The following is a 19519-nucleotide window of genomic DNA, read 5'->3' on the forward strand; positions in this document are numbered from 1 at the left end:
TTTCCTTCATTGAATATTGAACAAAGACTCACAGTGTGAAGATTGCTTTTTGTTTTTGATTTTTTTCATTTAAATTTATTTTTATGTATTGCTTCTTTTAAAAACATTTTTAATTGACACGTTGTAATTATACATACTTATGAGGGTACAATCTGATGTTCTGATACATATGCTGTATAATAATCAGGTTAGAGTAGTTAATACATCTATCACCTCATGCATTTATCATTTCTTTGTGGTGAAAACATTCAAAAGCCTCTCCTCTAGCTAATAGGTAATAAGCAAAACTTAACTGTCGGCCAACAGGTAAAAATTTGATTACATAGGAGGAATAAGTTCTGATGTTCTATTGTACACTAGGGTGACTAAGGTTAACAGTTAAGATTGCTCTTTACAGAACTATATCACCCTGTGTAAATGGACGGTGTCTTTACAACAGAATTTAAAAGAATGCTGTTAGGTAAAAAAATGTGTCTGTTGAAAATATTTCTAAATGTCTTTCATTTTTTGCTAGATATCATTGTTCCCTGTTTATTAGCCTCAAATCTTAACTTACAAAAGTTATTTAAAGTAATAAAGACACTAATATAAGGTCCAGGAATGAATTATTTACTCTGTGGAGGAAAATATCATAATGTCATATCAACTTAAAGTTGTAAAGCAGTCATCCAAAGTGCTTTCATGCGTGTTTTTCATACCTCACAAGAACCTTATGAGGGAGTTAGGATGGGTACTATTATTCTTATTTTAGAAATTAAAAAAATAAGGATCGGTGATGTTACGTGACTTTCTCAAGATCAGCGAGTGGCACAGCTGGGTCTTAACCGTAGGCCTTTGTACCTGAGACTCAAGTGTCTTTTGGCGAGGTCTCATTGGCCTTCTTAAAAATTGCAGCAATCTACATAACTGCAGACGCATCCAGGAGAAACATATGGGGATTCCATTGACTAGTCTCCAACTCCTGCTCCTATTAACCTGTTCTTTGTTCTTCCCAGTTCTCAGCCTCCTTCCTTCTATCCCCAGGACAGTTCTCTTCCTGGTGACAGAATCACTGACCTCTGATGCTCTGCTGCAGTTGTCTTCAAATTTTTTGTTTACGTATCTCTAAAAGACAAAAAATATGTACCCTCTTGCACATTTTTAAGTTGATATTTTAAATTTTTATCATAAAATTAAATTGTGGGAAAAGATATTATGTCAGGGTATATTATAAATATTGGCATCTTTATTTAAAAAAAACCAACTCTTAGATAACTTAAAGTTATCCAATAGAATGAAAACACCATAATGATTTCTTATCCACATTATCAATTAATAAAATATGAGAACCAACTTTCTTTAATAGTAGGAAAATTTGCAGTGTTCCTTTTTCTATTTTAACTTGCATTTCTACACCATTTTCTCATAGATTTTTATCCTAATATAATACATTTTGGGCATAAAAATTTGTATTGATCATCATCTTATACTTCTCTATAATAAAAATATATATTTAAATTTTATTTCCTATGGCCATAGGGATCAAAGTTTTAAATTTCCTCAGAATTAAGTTGTCAGTATTCATTATGATTATTAGTACATGATTTTTCTAAAGGACCAAATATACCACAAATTTTGATAAATAAGTATTTAGCATAAAGACTGAATTTTTATTGGAAGTACATCTTTTAATAGAGGAGATGGGGTTGTCATCCCCTCACATTAGCTTATTTAGCCATGTACTAATGTTGCTTACTGCTGAAATAAGGATAAAATCAATTTTATTTCTGTCATTTATAAGAGAGTCAAATGCTGAGAACCTTCTTGTACAAATGTGAAGAGGAAATATGTGTAGCTGTGTTGTAACAATGTCTCTCAACTCTGCACATCTTCCAAGTTATATGCCTGCATTAGTCTGTTTTGTGTTGCTATACGAGAAATACCGGAGACTGGGTAATTTATAAAGAACAGAAGTGTATTTGGCTTATGATTCTGGGACAGCTGCATCTGGCACGGGCCTCAGGCTGCTTCTACTCATGACAGAAAGTGGCAGGCAGCCGGTGGGTACAGCAGGTCACATGGCGCGAGGAAGCAAGAGAGAGAGAGGAGGTGCCAGGACAAGCTCTCACGGGAACTAATAGAGGGAGATCTCACTCACTACCCCTTTTCCCCAGGGAGAGCATTAATCCATTCATGAGGGATCTGCCCCATGACTCAATCAGTTTCCAACACTGCTCCATTGGGCATCAAATTTCCACATGAGTTCTGGGAGTACAAAACATCCAAACTCTATCAGTGCCAAAAATCGCATAGTAACATTCAGTAACCATCAGCTGGCACATTAGATCCTCCTTCAATTTTGATGAAAGTGAAGAACTGTAAATTACCTGATTTGCAAAAGGATTTGTTACCCAGTTATTATGGTCCCTTATTTTCTCAACTACCACACTCGTATTCCCAATTACTCCCATGTCTGGCACCCTGGAGGTGTTTATACTCTCTTGCAAAGTACAATGGTAAGATTTTGATGTAAGAGATGCCTCTCTTTTGAAAAGTAAAGGGCAAGTTCTTAGGGAAATTTGTTTTAGGACGGAGTGTACATGGAAGCAAAAGATATAAATACTGATTTCCTTAAAAATATTCTTGCTATACATCCCTTATAATTTTTGCATACTGCTGCAAACCTGAATTCGAGCTTTGAAATCTCAGTTTGTAATTCTACTTGAATCCAGTTTGAATATCTTAGCACCTTCAAACTGCTTTTTCTCTAACAAGGAGAGTCTTCCCTTAGTCATTTATATGTTATGTTTTATAATACTTTATATGGTTTAGTTTATGTTATTTCTCCAGGTCGTTTGCATGTGAAGAGAACCTTCTGATGGTGGGATTTAAAAATGGTCCCTCTTAAAGACATTTCAAGTCACAGCCAAAAATTAGGGGAGCAATTTTGGAAAGCAAGGAGGCTTTCCCTATATCCCTAAAATCAAAGTGTTCCTCAGTGCTAGTGCTAGTTCTAAAAGTAAACCTGTGTTGGAGCTAAGAGTGATATCATGGTGATATCCAGGGTGCGTCCAATGCCTTTTTCTGGAGGATCTCATCGCTTCCCTGGAAGCAGCAGGCCGAGGCTAGCGCAACCTGTCAGTGCTCAGGTCTATAGTACTGTAATTGCCTGCTCCCAGTTCTGTGCTTAGCAGACAGAGAAGAGTCCAGAGCTCAGACAGTCTTGAACTCAGATCTCCACTCCTTTACGAGCTTTGTAAGCCTGTGCAGTTTCTTCTCTATGAGCATTGTTCTTCTCATCTGAAAAATGGGAATATAGATATGTCCTTCACAGGGCCGTTGTGAGGAATAGAGAGTAAGTCTTTAAGTGCCTAGTTGGGTGCCTGGAATGCTCAATACGAGTTCTTTGTTTACTTCCTTTTTCACCCTTGGCCATTCTCTCCATGTCTCTTACCCCCTTCTCTGCCCTCCCAATTTCAGCACAGGGAAACTATTGTGCTTTGAACTCTCCGCTCCCTTAACCCAGGTCACGATTCTCAGGATTCACATTAGGGCCTCTAGGGTGTCCTCTCCCTTCCAGGTCACATCCCCTACCTCCCCTGCCCCAAAGAATGATGATTATTCTATAAGCACAGGGTATGTCCCATGATTTCCATCTCTTCTCTTTCTTTATACCAGTCCTTCTGTCCCAGAATCCTTTCTCTGCGGAGAAGGAAAAACAGAGAAGAGAGCTCAGGGACAATCACTCATGAACTTGGGGGCAGTGTGGAGAGTAGAGGTGGCTGGAAGGAAATTCCATCTCTTGGGGACTTCGATAAAGTGTGAAAGCTAATGATCTTTGTGCCATGGTATGGGGTGGGGGTGGGGTGTACATTGATGTCATTAAAAGAGCAAGTAATGAGGACTGACTTGAAGTACCAGGAGGAAAGAACTGGAACACTCACAAAAGGAAAATAAAAACTATAAAAATGTGGATGTTCTATGTCTAGGTAAAAATAATAGTAATATATAAATTGCCTATCATTTATGCCTTATTACCAAGTTCAATAATAAATATTTTTCAGATTAATTTTAATAAAATATCTTTGATTAAAAATCTATTTTACTTATACTTGTAAAAAATTGATGTATGTGATGATTTCTTACAACCTGAAAGAATTAGAAAATAACATTTATATAGATTGAGTAAAATGTTATAATGTCTATAAAGCAAATTCATCCTAATGACATCTCTGGAATTATGGATTCATAGTTTAAGTGGAAATATGTATTTAGGCTTAGCATACAAACTATATTAGTCAGTTTAATACTCCATTACTTATATACCTCTAGTACAACCTTAAAGAGTTATAATCTACTGATGAGTGGACTTTGTCCAGTAGAAATGTCAGTGAAGGCTAAAAGAACTCAGATGCTAAAATATTTTTCTTTGGTTTTTTAGATTAACACCATTTCTCTTGTATATTTTTTAGAGTTGTTTGGGTTTTGTCCCACCTCATTTAGTAGACCCTTAATTAAATGTTAATAATTTTATATATTTATTATATGCTGGGCATTAAGTGTTCTGTGTATTAACTCTTTTGATCCTTAGAAACCTTATGGAATGGGTTCTAAAATTATCCTCATTTTATAAATGAGAGCCCTGAGAAATAGAGAAGATAAGAAATTTACCCAAGGGAGGCACAAACATTAGCTCCCAAACGGCAGAGCTCGGTTTTGGAACCCAGGCAGTTGAGAGCAGCCCTCTTAGCTGGGACTTCAGGAACTGCTCCTTAAGTAAGATTTTTAAATTGCACATAATGAGATTAATCAATACCAAATACAACAACAGAATACGCAAATAGGTCATCCTAAGGTTGCCTTGTGACTATTTTTATTACCTGTTTAAAAAAGCCCATGCCTTTATAACCACTTAAGTAAATTTCTTCAAATGTGTCCCAAATTATTGAAAAGACTGCTGTTACTGAGCCACAAGGACAGAAATTGTTTGAACAGTATTTTGCATCACTGCAACCATGACAACAAGTCATGGTTTATGGTTGAAGCCTTTTATTGTTTTCTGAACTTCAACCTATTTTTCTCTCTTCTTGAATGTTTTATACATAGCTAAAAATATTTCTAACTCAGAGAGACTTCTCTCTTGCATAAATCAGTTTGCTGAATGGGAGGGGTGGAAGACCAGCCTCAGGGTGAAATCAACAACAAACATTGAAATAACCAAGATATGAACAGAATTCAGAGGCCAGACCAACGTAGAATCCTGGTTAAAACCAAGATTAGCTTACAAATAAATAGCATTTCAACAATATAATTAATTAAATAATATTCAATACAGTACAGTTCTAGCACAACAAAAGAGTTTTATTGTTTCTTGGAATTTTATATACAGTGTATATAAGGAGACTAATTGTGGAATTACTTCAGATGGAAGACTGTCACTTTACCTAGTAGTGTCAGTTCTGAAGACACTGTATGAAAAGTATATATATGTATTTTTTTAATTGTATATTATGGCTCTTATATTGATATCTCTTGCTGATTCAGACAATCCTTTACATGATAAACAGAATAATTCTCACACATTGTTTTCCCTTCCATATGTCTTCTCTCTAAATTTTCATTAATGCTTTATTGTTTTTGTCTAAGCCAAAATGGTAATAAATGTTGTTTCTGCCACACTGGCCTTGAAGATCTTTTTACCAATATCCATGTTCAGTTCTTAATGGTAACATAAAGCTGATCCTTGCGAAGCAGAGTCACAGGGATGTATTCTTTTAAGAGTATTTCAAAAATGCAAGAGGATTCACTCTATGGATTGAAATAATGGGAATTTTGAGAAATTTAGCTATTGTTGAAACCATAGTGTGCTACCTGGATTCCTTCTAAGACGAGCCCAACCTGAACTTGTTATCCTTTCAGTCCTCAAATCTTTTCTGCCTCCAGAGTGCCTGCTCCACACACAAGTCTCAGGCCAGAAATTGAAGACAAGTCCCTCTAGCACCCTCTTTTCCACATGCATTGAACTCTTGTGTCCTGCCCTTTGTCCCTTCAAATTACTTTCTGAATCCATTCTTTTCTCCTCATCTCCCTTGCCACTTTCTTAATTCACTCTTCATGGTCTTTCACCTGGGCTATGGCAATAGACTTTTAACTGGTCTCCACCTTCTGCTGTGCCTCCTTCTAATCCACCTTAAAGCAGTCATTCTTAAATCAATGTGTCATTATGCTTCTGTACCTTAAATCCTTCACCAGATTGCAGTAAGTACAGGTAAAGACCAGATGCCTAGCACAGCATCAGAGTCCCTCTGTGATTCCCTAAAAACCAACTTCTCCATCCTTGCTCCGCTCCTCCTGTTGGACAATTAATACCTAATTGTCCAGTGCTGGGCCTACCCAAGTGACTTCACAGCCTGTACCGGAGTGTCTGCTGTTTCCTTTTCCTGAATGTCCTCCGGCCAACTTCTCCATCCTTGCTCCGCTCCTCCTGTTGGACAATTAATACCTAATTGTCCAGTGCTGGGCCTCCCCAAGTGACTTCACAGCCTGTACCGGAGTGTCTGCTGTTTCCTTTTCCTGAATGTCCTCCGCATCCCGCACTTTCCTCTTTTTGTCTTCCCAATAAGCCGAATTTCATCCTCAGAAACTAGCTCAGACATTTTCTCCTCAAATGTCCTCCCCCCACATAATTTGAGTCTCAATTTATCTCCCTCCTAGCACACATGTCCATTGTTTCTCTGTCACACTGTAATTTTGTTTTTATAGGTTTGTCTTATCCAGAGAGCTCCACAAGCAGGCACTTATTTGTCTCTTTATCCCTCAGCACTTGACATGGTGCCTGGCTTATAGTAGGTACCCAGTGTTTGTGGAATTGCATTGAAATCGCAAGATGTCCAAGTCCATTTATAGGAAATTACAGTTCTTAGGAAGGTGTATTGTAGGCTCAGGTCTACTATGATCACCCCACATAATTTGAGTCTCAATTTATCTCCCTCCTAGCACACATGTCCATTGTTTCTCTGTCACACTGTAATTTTGTGTTTATAGGCTTGTCTTATCCAGAGAGCTCCACAAGCAGGCACTTATTTGTCTCTTTATCCCTCAGCACTTGACATGGTGCCTGGCTCATAGTAGGTACCCAGTGTTTGTGGAATTGCATTGAAATCACAAGATGTCCAAGTCGGTTTATAGGAAATTACAGTTCTTAGGAAGGTGTATTGTAGGCTCAGGTCTACTATGATCACCCAGATTGTGTGTTTACTAAATGAAAGTCTATAATAATTACTCAAATACCTTTTTTTTTTTTAATTGTCCTGCAGACATATAGGTATAATATGGGCTAGAAGAGCAGGCCACTTTCAAAGATTACTCAAATACCTTTTCTTTTTAATTGTCCTGCAGACATATAGGTATAATATGGGCTAGAAGAGCAGGCCACTTTCAAAGATGCCTTAGCTGGAACATCCTGACCATAGGACCCTATGGCACATAAATGGCAGTGAAACACTAAGGGTCTCCCAGCATAATTCTAGAGGCTCTCTTATCTCATGGTTTCTCCAATGAATCTACCCTGAGGCCAGGCCAGCTCTGCAGGATTTTCCCATAGGCAGTGGAGATTTCTGTTATTAATCCCCAACAGCTCAACAGCCACAGTTAAATGAACTTAATTAGAAGAAATGTTTAAAATGGTCCTCACTAAATATATTTAGTATTAATTTTGACAGTCAAAGCACCAACTTTGTAGAGGCCTAAAACTGTATATAACAGACTTGATCTCACTACATATCTTGTTTTTGTTCACACATTCAGCAAATACCAGTTAAGTACCTACTATAGGCCAGTTCCATGCCATGAGAATATAACAACGATGAAAAGGAAAAAAGAACAAAAATCCATAGAGCTTACCTTCCGGTGGGGAAGACAACACATAACTAATCCACCTAATAAGTAAAATAGAGAGTGTATGAGATAGTGAGAAGTTCTGTGGATAAAAAGGAAGGTGATAGGTTGGGGGTGCAGGCAGAGAAATGTTGCAGTTTTAAAGGTTGGTCAAGAAATGACTCCCCTAGAAGGTGACATCTGTGCAAAGACCAGAAGGAGGGGAGGGACAAAAACAGGCAGGTTCCTGAGGAAAGATTATTCGATGTCGATGTACTAGCAGAGTCAAAATCCCCAAGGCAGGAGCCCCTCTGATATACATAAGGACAGCAAAGGAGCCCCCAAGCTGAAGAGATAAGAGAAAGGATGGGAGTGAAGGGAATGAGCTTAGGGAGGTCAGGGGTCCTGGTGATGCAGGGCTTGCAGGCCGGTCATCATAAGGACGTTGGCTTTGACACTAAGTGAAATGAGGGGCCATTGGAGGGGTTTGAGATGAGGCATAGCATGCTCTGACTTAGAGTTTATGGGTCACTCTAGCTACTGGGCTGAGAGTATTCTTGAAAGCCAAGGGGAAAAGCAGAAGATAAGACAATAAGTTATTGCAGGAATCCCAAAGAGAAATGGTGGTGACTTGGACCAGAAAGGAGGTGGTAGTGAGAGGGAGAAGCGATCCGATTCCTGATGTGCTGCTCTGACACTGAGAAGGCAAAGAGAGAGGACGAGAGGAGGCAGCATTATTCGGAAGTTTTGGTCGAAGTTCCTAGAAGGCTGGTGTTGCATTCACTGAGATGAGTAAGATGTGGGAGGAGCAGGTCTGGAAAGGCAGTTCGGGAGGTCGTTACTAGACAACCGAGTGGACTTGCAGGAAGGCGGTTGGATACATGAGTCTGAAGTTCAGGGTGGGACCCAGGCTGGAGATGAATTTAGGAGTCATCTGTGTGAGACTGGATGAGCTCAACAAGGAAGTGAATATGGGCAGAAAATAGAAAATAAAAAAAAGAGGTCCAAGGACTGAGCAACAGGGGCACAAATGTTAGCCCAGCGAAGCTGTGGGAGTGGAAGAGAGGTAGGACGAAAATCAGGAAAGTGCCGTGTCCAAGAAAGCGAGGAGGAGGAGGGAGCGACCAGCTGGGTCCAGTGCTGCTGATGAGTCAAGTAAGGTGGGCACCAAGGCCTCGCCAGTGCATTCAAAACTAGAGAGTCACTGGTGACCGAAAAGAGCAGTCGTGCTGAAGTGGTGGGAGTGAATGCAGATTAGACGGGCTCAGTGGAGATGAAGAGGTTGGAACTGAAGACAGTGAGGATCAACAACTGTTCCAAGGAGTTTTGTAAGGCAGGCAGAGAAATGTGGAGGTGACGAGAGGCAGAAGTGGGTGGGGAGGGTTTGTGTTTTATGTTGTGAAAAATAACAGAACATCTCTGTGCTGATGGAAATGATTCCATATGGAGAGAAAATTGAATGATTTGGAAGAGAGAGGAGAACAGCTGGGCCTTGCTCTTGAACAGGAGAGTGGGAATGGGACGCAGAGTACAAGTCAGAGGTGAGAGACAGGAGCAGAGAGCTCCCCTGGTGGAAAGAGAGGGTGCAGAAGGGGGAGGGTAGGTGGATAGCGGGAGCTTTGGAAGATCTCTCATGATCGTCTGTTTTCTCAGCGACATAGAAATTTTGGTCAGCAGCTAGAAGTGAGGATAGAGGGGGAGGTAGTGTTTAAGGAGAGAGGAGAATGTATGAAATAGTTGTCTAGGAGAGTGGGAGAGAGAACAAACAAAGGAAATACAGTATGCCTTCTCAGCAGAATGAAGGGCCCACTTGAGTTCTCTTATCCTGAATTTAAGATGAGCCCACTCAGCGTAGCTGTGCACAGAGGACACAGAGGTGGCGTAGGGGAATAGGGGCCATGTGAGTGCCTGGAAGGAAGAGAGGGATGAGGGAGTGACGGTATAATGCAAGGATTACTTATGAAGTTAGACATTGGAATTTAAGCTTGGTAAAGAAAGGAGAAGTGACATGAGAGGATGAGAAGTGAAGTTGGTGAGTCCACTAGATGGTAGTGAGTAGGAAAGACAGAAAATGGGAAATGGTGAGGATGACTGACACTGAGTTTATGGAAGGGTCACAGTTAATGGGAAGGTAAGAGCTAAACCAGAGCTTTTCAAACTTTCACGTGCATATAAATCCCCTGAAGTTCTTGTTACGGTGCCCATTTTGATTCATTAAGCCTACGTGGGCAGAGCCTGAGATTCTGCATTTCCATCAAGCTCCCAGGTTGCTGTTGGTCCAGGGATCTCATTTTGAAAGGCAGTGATCTAGAGAGGTATTTTTCAGCCCTAGCAGTAAAATATTACCCTTTGGGGCATTTAAAAAATACTGATGCTAGAGCACTCTAGAGCAGTGAACCAGAATTTCTGTGGGTTAGATTTAGTTTCTCTGGGTTGAATTTACACTTGATATATCATAAATGTTCTCCAAGTTATTCTACTGTAAAGCTGGGGTTCAAAACCTCTGGCCTAGAACCATTGCAGGAGGGAGGGTCATTGAATTGAGGGACTAAGATGTTGGAAGTGTCATTTTGTGGTTATTAAAATCATTAGAAATTATGACAGAAATTATGCTGGGTAAAGTAACTATAAGAGGTATGTAAATTACTACAAAAATTGTAGACATTGGGTGATATTATCTCTTGGCATGAGATTCAAAGCAAAGGTGTTTAGAGGGAATAGTCTGAAATAGATAATATGGAGCAAGGAGGACGCTTTCTCAATCCACAGTCACAGTAGTATGTCGGATTTGGGAAATCAGACATCTACCACTTGAGAGGACTCCAGAGGAAACAATAGCATCAAAAAAGGTAGAGAAAAAAATGAAGAAAACGATCTAAGAATGTTGAAATTTTGGAGGATTTTGCTGCTGTACTCCAGGACTTCTGGAGATGCGGGTGTACAGCACAGCCTGGGATGATAGTGCAGGAGATGAGAGATGACCTGCAGTCCTGACCTGAGCCTGTCATGCAGACGATGGTCTCAAAGCAGAGGGTGGCATGGCTGGCAGTCCTGGGGCCTAGAGAACTGTAGGGAGTCTTGCTAGAAGCTGGAGGAGTACTTGGCTCCCCTCTTCATTTCTTCAGCTGTTTTCTAGCTGTAGTTCTTCAAAACAGACATATGAGCCAAACTACTGTGGAATACATGAACGCAGAACTTCTGTGACTAAAGCAGTAAGTAGGAGAGGAGGGAAGTGCCCACCCACAGGGCCCTGGAGGCCTCCCCAGCACTGCTGGGACTTCTCAGGGATCCCCAAAGCTCAGGTCATAATCACTGCTCCCAAGTTGCTGAGAGACACCCAAGGAAAGTGTGGAGTTAAAAGTAAAGTTCACATACCGGTTACCAAGCCCTGCTTGCTGCCCCATATGCAGAGAAGCCAATACCATGGCACCAGTTTCTGGGAAAAGAAAAGGCCTTATTCATGAGGTTGACCAGTGTGGAGACAGGAGGCAGGGCACCTCAAATTGCTTCTCTGATTCAGGGGCTGTGCAGGCTTTAAGGGGTATTTGGCAACTCTGATTGGCTAACTCTGAGTCAGGCTATATGGTGTGTTGAAAGTGGATTGGATAGTTCCAAGTCAGGCCACATATGATAATGAGACAAAACTGATTGGCTGGCTCTGAATCAGGCCATGTGACTAGGCAAAGAGTGATCATAGGTTAGGACTCAGTCAGGCCATATGATGCAGGCAAGGGCTAATTGGTTAGGCCTGAATCTAGTCCTTTGGGGGAGGCTTTTCAGGTTCCTGTTGTTCCCAAAGCCACTGGGAAGGCAAGGTCCTTCTCTCTGTGCATGCTCAGCTTACACCTTGCAAAATAACTTGAAATCTAGTCCTTTGGGGGAGGCTTTTCAGGTTCCTGTTGTTCCCAAAGTCACTGGGAAGGCAAGGTCCTTCTCTCTGTGCATGCTCAGCTTACACCTTGCAAAATAACTTGTAAAACAACTTGAGATGGGGGGAAAAAACAGTTTTAGGTAAAACAACTTGAGATGGGGGGAAAAAACAGTTTTAGATAATTTTAGGCAGTTTCATACCCAACAATCATATATTGTCTCTTTAAGGCCAGCCCGGTGGCGCACTGCTACAGTGCACCGCTTGGGAGCGTGGTGGCGCTCCTGCCGAGGGTTCGGATCCCACATACAGACCAGTTCCCACTCACTGGCTGAGCGAGGTGCGGGCACAACACCGAGGGTTGCAATCCCGTTGCCGGTCCCGGTCCAGTGCGGGCGCGACACTGAGGGTTGCGATCCGTTGCCGGACATGAAAAAAGACAAAAAAAGGAAAAAAATATATATATATATATTGTCTCTTTAAATCTTTTGTCAACTGTGTAGATTGAACTCTTTAGTCCATGTAATAAACTCTTCAAATAAACAAGTGGTTTGTAATATCCCTTGGAATCTCTATATGTCATTTATAATTAGGATAACATCACTGTTTTTTTAAATTGATATAGTTTACATAGAAGAAACCATGATTTTGAAACCATGACTTAGGTTGGGTTCTCCAGAAGCAAACTTTGAGCCAAAGGTTTGGATACAAGAAGTTTTTTAAGGAAGTGCTCTCCCAGGAGAGCCCTGTAAAGTGGGCAGAGCAAACAGGAGAGAAAAGGAGAAGCCAAGTAATAGTGTAAATTCAGGCCAAGTCTCCAGGATATAGCTTCAGCCTGATCTGCAAAAGGGAACTCTGGAGAGCTGCAGCTCAGATTCTGACCTGAGTGGACAGAAGGCATATTTCCCCACCCATTAGTCAGCGGCTAATAGGGAAGTTATAGAGGAAGCTGTGAACTCTTGTGCACTTCCAGGCAGGGAGAATCCATGAGTCGGAGGGCTGTCCTTCGAATAAGAGTAGCTGGTATGGTCCTTGAAAGAAAAGCACGCTGAGCACAAAAGAAGTAAAAGGGATTAAAGACCAACTGAGGGGAGCCCAACAGTGCTTTCTATGAGTAGAAAGCTTTCTTTAGAATGGCATAGATAACCTAGGTAAAAACTAGATTCAAAAAATAATATCCTGGACATTCCTAGCAGTGTAAGTTTTTCTACCTTCTCCCATCTACTTCCAGCAAGATCATGTTACCACATAGAGGGCCAAACTTAGAAAATTCAGGTCAAAATGAGAATGAGTACATATCAGATATATCCAATCTTTGACTGAGTGTGCGGTCTGTACTCACAAACAAAATGCATGTTTGGAAAACCCACTGTTTTAGATGGATTCTGTTCTCTTTCTCACAGCCATTAGTGCAAATATCAAGAATGTTTAGCTATTTCAAAATTTACATCATTACAAATAGTTGCTCTAATCTACATCCTTACATGTTGCTTTATTTCAGGATTGTTGTTGGTTTTTGTTTTTCTCTTTAAATGTTGGCCTCTCTTCTAAGGATTAGAGGAACGTAATATTTGAGAGTCCCTGTGTTAAATGTAATTTAGAGCTGTGCAATGTCAAGTCCACTGACAGATTTAGAGATTAATTTCTAGACCTCTTGTGGTGCTGGAGAAGCTCCTTAAGATTTTGAAAATGGCAACAATATTGACTCCCTACCTCTAAAGGTTACTTGTATCTACATCTTCCCTAATGCAAAAGGAAAGTTTAAGTGTGGTAAATATCAATGTTATTTCACTTTATGGAAAAACCTGTGCAAAGAGAAAAAAAAATCAATCGCCAGCATAAGAAATAGTGTATCCTCCAGAAAGATAGCTTATGCAGGTATTAGTATTTCCCTCATTTTATTCAACAAGTATAACATCACTGTTGCTAAATTGATATTATTTGCATAGAGAAAACAACATAATAGTTTTGAGCAGTCATGTCTTATGACCCCAAAAGTAAACCATGAACCAAAGATTTGAACACTAGAAATATACAAAAGGAGAGATTTGAATGTGATTTATAAGCTATTCGGATTGTACTGAGGGTTGGTAGAGAAACCTTCTTTTTTTTTCTAAATATTTTGGCTTAGATGCATCTCTAAATATGTATTTTGCTACATTTTAAAGTCAGTGCATTTGGGGGGAAATTTAATCCATATGTTTCAGTGAGGATACATGTAAATCATCCAAATGTTATTTTATTAGAGCTACATAATGTCTAAAATGCATTTTGAGCTTGTTTTTTTGTTTGTTTGTTTTGTTTTGTTTGTTTGTTTTTATAGTCCTCACATTATTTTCTGAAAAGCAGCAGGTAAGTTGCCAAGAGTAAACAAATCAAGTAGCAAAAGGTTCAGTTTGAAATGCTTAGCCTATTATTTTTGATTGGGTTCTGAACTTGGCAGTGCACATCCCCAGTTCCTGCCTGCAGGGCAAAGTGAAAACAAGTTGGACGCTGTATTTCCCAGTTGGTTCATTGACATTTTAAAATAATGTAGTGCAGACAGAATCAGCATGTTTGGCAGGTGAATGGTACTTAACATGACCTCATGACCTCGGGAAGTTACTTCCCCCCCAGTTTGGAGAAGCTCATAGCACGGAACAATGTTATACATATTACAAAACACAAGTTAGGACAGTCAGCCATCCAGGGACCCATACTGGAGATTTATCTATTTTTCTTGTGCATCTTTAGGTGGAATGGTTGAAAAATGAAGATATAATTGATCCTATTGAAGATCGGAATTTTTATATTACTATCGATCACAACCTCATCATAAAGCAGGCCCGCCTTTCAGATACTGCAAATTATACCTGTGTCGCCAAAAACATTGTTGCCAAGAGGAAAAGTACAACTGCAACTGTAATAGTCTATGGTGAGTGATCTTTCAGGGTCTCAATCTAGATTATGTCAAATTGCAGTTTCTCTTTCATATTGGTATTTTAATTGTAAAATATCACGCTAGAGTCCCATTTTCAGTATTGCTGCTCATTCCAGCCTCTCACGTAGACAGCGAGGATTAACTGCTTCCCTGATACTCCTAAGACCAGGCTTCCCTGGCCCTCTGTCAGTCAGCTTCTAGGAAAGTGAAGGTCTACCTGAGTGCATGCTGCTTCCCTGGGCCCTTCTGTCTTCGTAACCTGTACCACCAAAATCTAGATTGAATTCTGGAGATAAAGATGCTGAAATCAGCCTGCTGATAGTTTTTGCACCTGGGCTCAGTCCAATGGTTGCAAACCTCAGGAAAGCTGGAGCTGACCTGTTCCCCAAGCACATCAGAGCATCTTTAACTTGCTCAAACATTTTTAGTCACTCTTTCAGAGTCAAGCGGATTGAAGATAAGGGCTGTCACGGCCAAGTGGCCCTAATCCTAACAGCATGGCAAAGTTCAACGTAACAACTTCTGCAGGAAGCTTCTCTTCCCTCTCTGGTCCTTTCTAATTCATCTCATCTCTGAACCTATCATTTCTCCTGAAGTACCAAACTATCTTGTACCCAATTTTGATGCGGCATATATGCTTTTATCTCCCTGTACAGTTTAACTGTTTTCTAGTCATTTCACAGGTTGTTCAATCTCCCCAGCTAAGCTTCAAACTCTTTGTAGACTGAGAGACTTGTCTGAATATTTATATATTTTTCACAATGTGAGACACGTGATAGGTCCTTATATTGTTGATGATTTATTGTCTCGGAGGAAACTAAACAATGTTGGGAAGCATTTTGAGATTATGCTGGCTCCTGAATGATATGTCTCACTGCCATTTAGAACATAACGAAGCTTTTCATTGCTGCTTCAGTGTTAAACAATACGTTGGGAAGCATTTTGAGATTATGCTGGCTCCTGAATGATGTCTCACTGCCATTTAGAACATAACGAAGCTTTTCATTGCTGCTTCAGTGTTAAACAATACTCTAAGGGCCTGAGTCTGATTGACTGTGAAGGAGGGACGGTCACTGGCAAGTATCTGGCTCATGGTACTTACTGCAGAAGTACTTACTAAAGAAGTTAAGAATATGACACCCAAAGTATGCTGCTGTGGTATATTGACTATTTTTTGAGTTAAAGGCACTTGAAAAACAGCAAGTACAGGAAAATCATTCTGACTTTCCTTCTGTTTCTTAAAAGCAGGAGATGGAATTCTCATCTGAAAGATGTCTTTCCTATACTAGAAGGAAAGTAACATTCGTATTATCGAGGATGGAAAGAGAATTCTTCATAGGTCTTATTAAAATAACTCTTAGTCTTCTTTAACTTCATCACATAATTTAGTTATTTCTTCACAACTTACTACTCTTTGTCCAGTTCAGTATATAAGTGTTCAACTCTAACTAATCTTTGGGTCTTCATCTCGTTATAAAAGTTCCCATTCCACATAAAATTTGTATTAAATAAATGTGTATGTTTTTTTCCCGTTGATCTGTCCTATGTTAATTTAATTCTCAGGCCCAGACAAAAAAAAAAACTAAAAAGATAGAAGTAAGCATTTTGCCTTCCATGCAGTGCCATTTAGATGGATGTGTGCCAATGACGTAAGGAGTTGTGAAAACACAAGCCATTATGATATTCCAAAGACTGAATATAGTGATGCTTTAAAACTGTCATTTAATTACAGAACAGATGTATACATTTTTTTTAATCTTCTGATTACTCTGATGTTTAATTTCCTAGTCCAGATAATGACTATGGTAAATTGTACTCAATTGCCTCTCTTAAATTGTAATAAAATGTTTCCTACTTTTAATCTTTTTCTAAACTGCCTGAGAGACTTGATTAACAGCATTTCAAATGCAAAGGAGAAATGGGACACAATCACAGCATGCACCAATCATAAATAACTAATGAAGGCAGATTATATATAGATGCATTATATAGATGTTTAATTGACATGCAAATATCTTCCTATGTATAGCATGCTTATAATATCCATAAATACAGTGTGTACATTGTCTTTAAGAGGGATCAAACACAAGTAATTTAAGCATTTTGAGTTAAGGAAACAGCATCAAACTAAAGGTCAGGAATCTTGGGTTCTAGAACTACTTCTGCCACTAACTGACAGGTCTTTTAACCAGGATTTTCTGAGCCTTTGTCTCCTTCTTGGTAAAATGAAGGGATAAGCCTAATTATTCCTAATGTTTGAAGACCTTTCTGTCTTTAAAAGTTTCTTGTTATTCATTTCTCATTAAAATTCTAGCAGAGCAGTACATGTGTCCTATAAACCCAAAATCAGCTTGCCAGTATGCTAATAAGCAATATATACTGATAATTCCATGACATTTGGAGTTTTGTAAAGTTGAGTAGGCTAAGTTGCTCTTTGGAAGTCTAACTGAAACCCTACCTATCAATCATTTGTTTGCCCTATCCATGGCCTCATAAAATAAGTTGTCCAGAGTTTACAGGTTGGGCTCACTAGAGGTCCACAGAAAAACATATACATCTAAAAAGTATTTCATATTTTGAGTCTGTTTTATACATTTTTATTAATATTATTAGATTGCAAATGTACTCATATATTCATTAGAGAGAATTTGGAACACTCAGAGAAGCTCAAAAAAGAAAATACCTATAATCTTGTCAACCTGTATCCAGAGATAGCATTTTTAAAAAAAAACACAATTGATATGAATACTACTGGTATTTTCTCTGCATACATAGGATTTAAAAATAAGGGATACACATATATTATTTTTACTTAAAACGCAATGTTGAAATATTCATGTAGTATTAAATAGCCTTCTACAGCATCATTTTTTATGGTTGCCTAGGACTCAGTCAATCACATGAACATATGAGGGTACTTCAAATAGTTCGTGGAAAAATGGAATTGAAAGATAATATGAATCTTTCTATGAATTTTTTGAAGACCCTTCATGAATAGTTTATTTTACCGTTTTCCTACTTTTGAACATACAGTTGTTTCCAATTATTTATACCTTTATATTAACAAACTCTGTGTGAAAAAATACCTTTGTTTTTGTAAATATAGCATATTTGTGATTATTCTCTGTTGGATAGGTTTCTAGAATATAAGATGTTGGGCAAATGATATGTACATATAAGTTTTGTGTTACTTGCCTTTACACCCTTTACTATCAGGAAGCAGATGTATGTACTAGTTGTATCATGTTTTAACTACCAGCAAATAATTTTTGTTAGAAATTGCTTAATTACAATAATTGAACAGACTCACATTACTGAAGTACTAAAAATATATATTGGAATATTTTCTAAAGAGGGATCTCCAGAGATGTATAGTGTGCATAGAGTTAGGGTGTAAGTTTTACCATCACAAATATACTGACAGCTCCAGCAAACATCATAATTAGCCTTTACACACAAAACAGGTGTTCGTTTCAATTACATCAACTAATTGCCAATTGAATCAAATAGCCAGTCAATTTGTTTAAAACTCCAACACTATAAGATTTTATTTTTTAACCAGCTTCACTGATTAGTTTATGAAAGTGACTAAAAACCTTAAAAGGCTGTAAAGTTTGCATATGCTAGAGAAAAATAATCAATCATCTATTTTTTTTTAAAAAGGCTAAATGACTTTATTCAGTTACCATGCTATAGATCCATTTGCAGTCTTGGCATAAAGATGTAAGCATTTATTATTTGAGATAAGCTGTTAAAAGTAATTTGCAGAGCTTGAATTGGTAAGGGGATGTAATTTTTTAAAGAATACTGGCCAAGGAAAAGAGAACACAGTCCTATTTATTTTTCTGAGTAGGTGAGTAAATTTTGGTAATAATTTTATCTCCATGTTTAGATTCTTCAGCTATACAATAAAACTTTGGATTAAATAATGTCCCTTCTAATAGTCTCTTCTAGCTTGGAAATTTTCGATTTTTTTGTGGTCTCTCAGGAGATGACTTTTTATTTATGTGTCATGTGTGGTTTGTGTGCATATACACGTTGAATCCTCTTTTTATTGTTTACCTCCCTTTAGTAAATGGTGGCTGGTCCACCTGGACAGAGTGGTCTGTGTGTAATAGCCGCTGTGGACGAGGATACCAGAAACGTACAAGGACCTGCACCAATCCAGCACCACTCAATGGTGGTGCCTTCTGTGAAGGGCAGAGTGTGCAGAAAATAGCATGTACTACATTATGTCCAGGTAAATAAACCTGTCCTTTCATTCCAAATGTCTCCCAACATTGCCATCCTAGATATATGTTTTAGAGATTAGATACAAAGGCTTTATTCTTGATCTGAATGTGTGATACACATTATTTGAACTCATCCTACAGTCAATGTTTACATTGCTAGGAAATCAAGTATTTTCCTCCAAAGAGTACTTAACTTTGTTACCCAAACATGCAGAATAGTCTAAAACAGGAGACTAAACACTCATAAACACAGTTCTTCTGTATTATTCAACAAACCTGCTGGAGCCTAGATTGCAGGTTCCATAATTCAAGGGATTTGAACAGCAATGAAAGCCACACATTTTAGGAATAACAACTCTTGATCTTCAGAAAACCATGGAAATTAATTGGAACTGAAATTTAGAAAATGTTTTAGACTGAAATATTTGATATTTGGTGTCAGTTTCTGGGCAAGGGCAAATAAAACATTTGGAATGAATTAAAGGAAGGCAAAGCTCTGTGACACATGGGATAAGGGCTTTTGAAAATATAATACAGACAGCTCTCTATTATCTGTACATGTTGGTCATCTGTCTTGTGCATTATTTGCAGTGAGTGGTACCTGTAGCAAGATCGCTTCCCTCTACTTCTTAGCATCTTTCTGCA

At 38.8% G+C, this 19519-nt stretch overlaps 2 protein-coding genes across 2 annotated transcripts in view; both read left to right on the forward strand.

The window, feature by feature from the left end:
• Nucleotides 1-14644, forward strand: part of UNC5C (unc-5 homolog C (C. elegans)) — a 98527-nt gene extending 83883 nt beyond the window's left edge. Inside the window, exons 4-5 of the mRNA XM_008571338.1 lie at nt 14046-14074; nt 14456-14644. Of these exons, the coding sequence (XP_008569560.1) occupies nt 14046-14074; nt 14456-14644 (218 nt within the window). The remainder of the gene's footprint in view (nt 1-14045; nt 14075-14455) is intronic.
• Nucleotides 14645-18584: 3940 nt separating this feature from the next.
• The window catches only part of LOC103589383 (netrin receptor UNC5C), a 61926-nt gene continuing 60991 nt past the window's right edge, over nt 18585-19519 (forward strand). The window contains exon 1 of the mRNA XM_008571335.1: nt 18585-18882. Coding sequence (XP_008569557.1) covers nt 18648-18882 — 235 coding nt within the window. The 5' untranslated portion in view covers nt 18585-18647. The remainder of the gene's footprint in view (nt 18883-19519) is intronic.

This window comes from Galeopterus variegatus, unplaced genomic scaffold (genome assembly GCF_000696425.1).
Source record: "Galeopterus variegatus unplaced genomic scaffold, G_variegatus-3.0.2 Scaffold682, whole genome shotgun sequence".
NCBI lineage: Eukaryota > Metazoa > Chordata > Mammalia > Dermoptera > Cynocephalidae > Galeopterus > Galeopterus variegatus.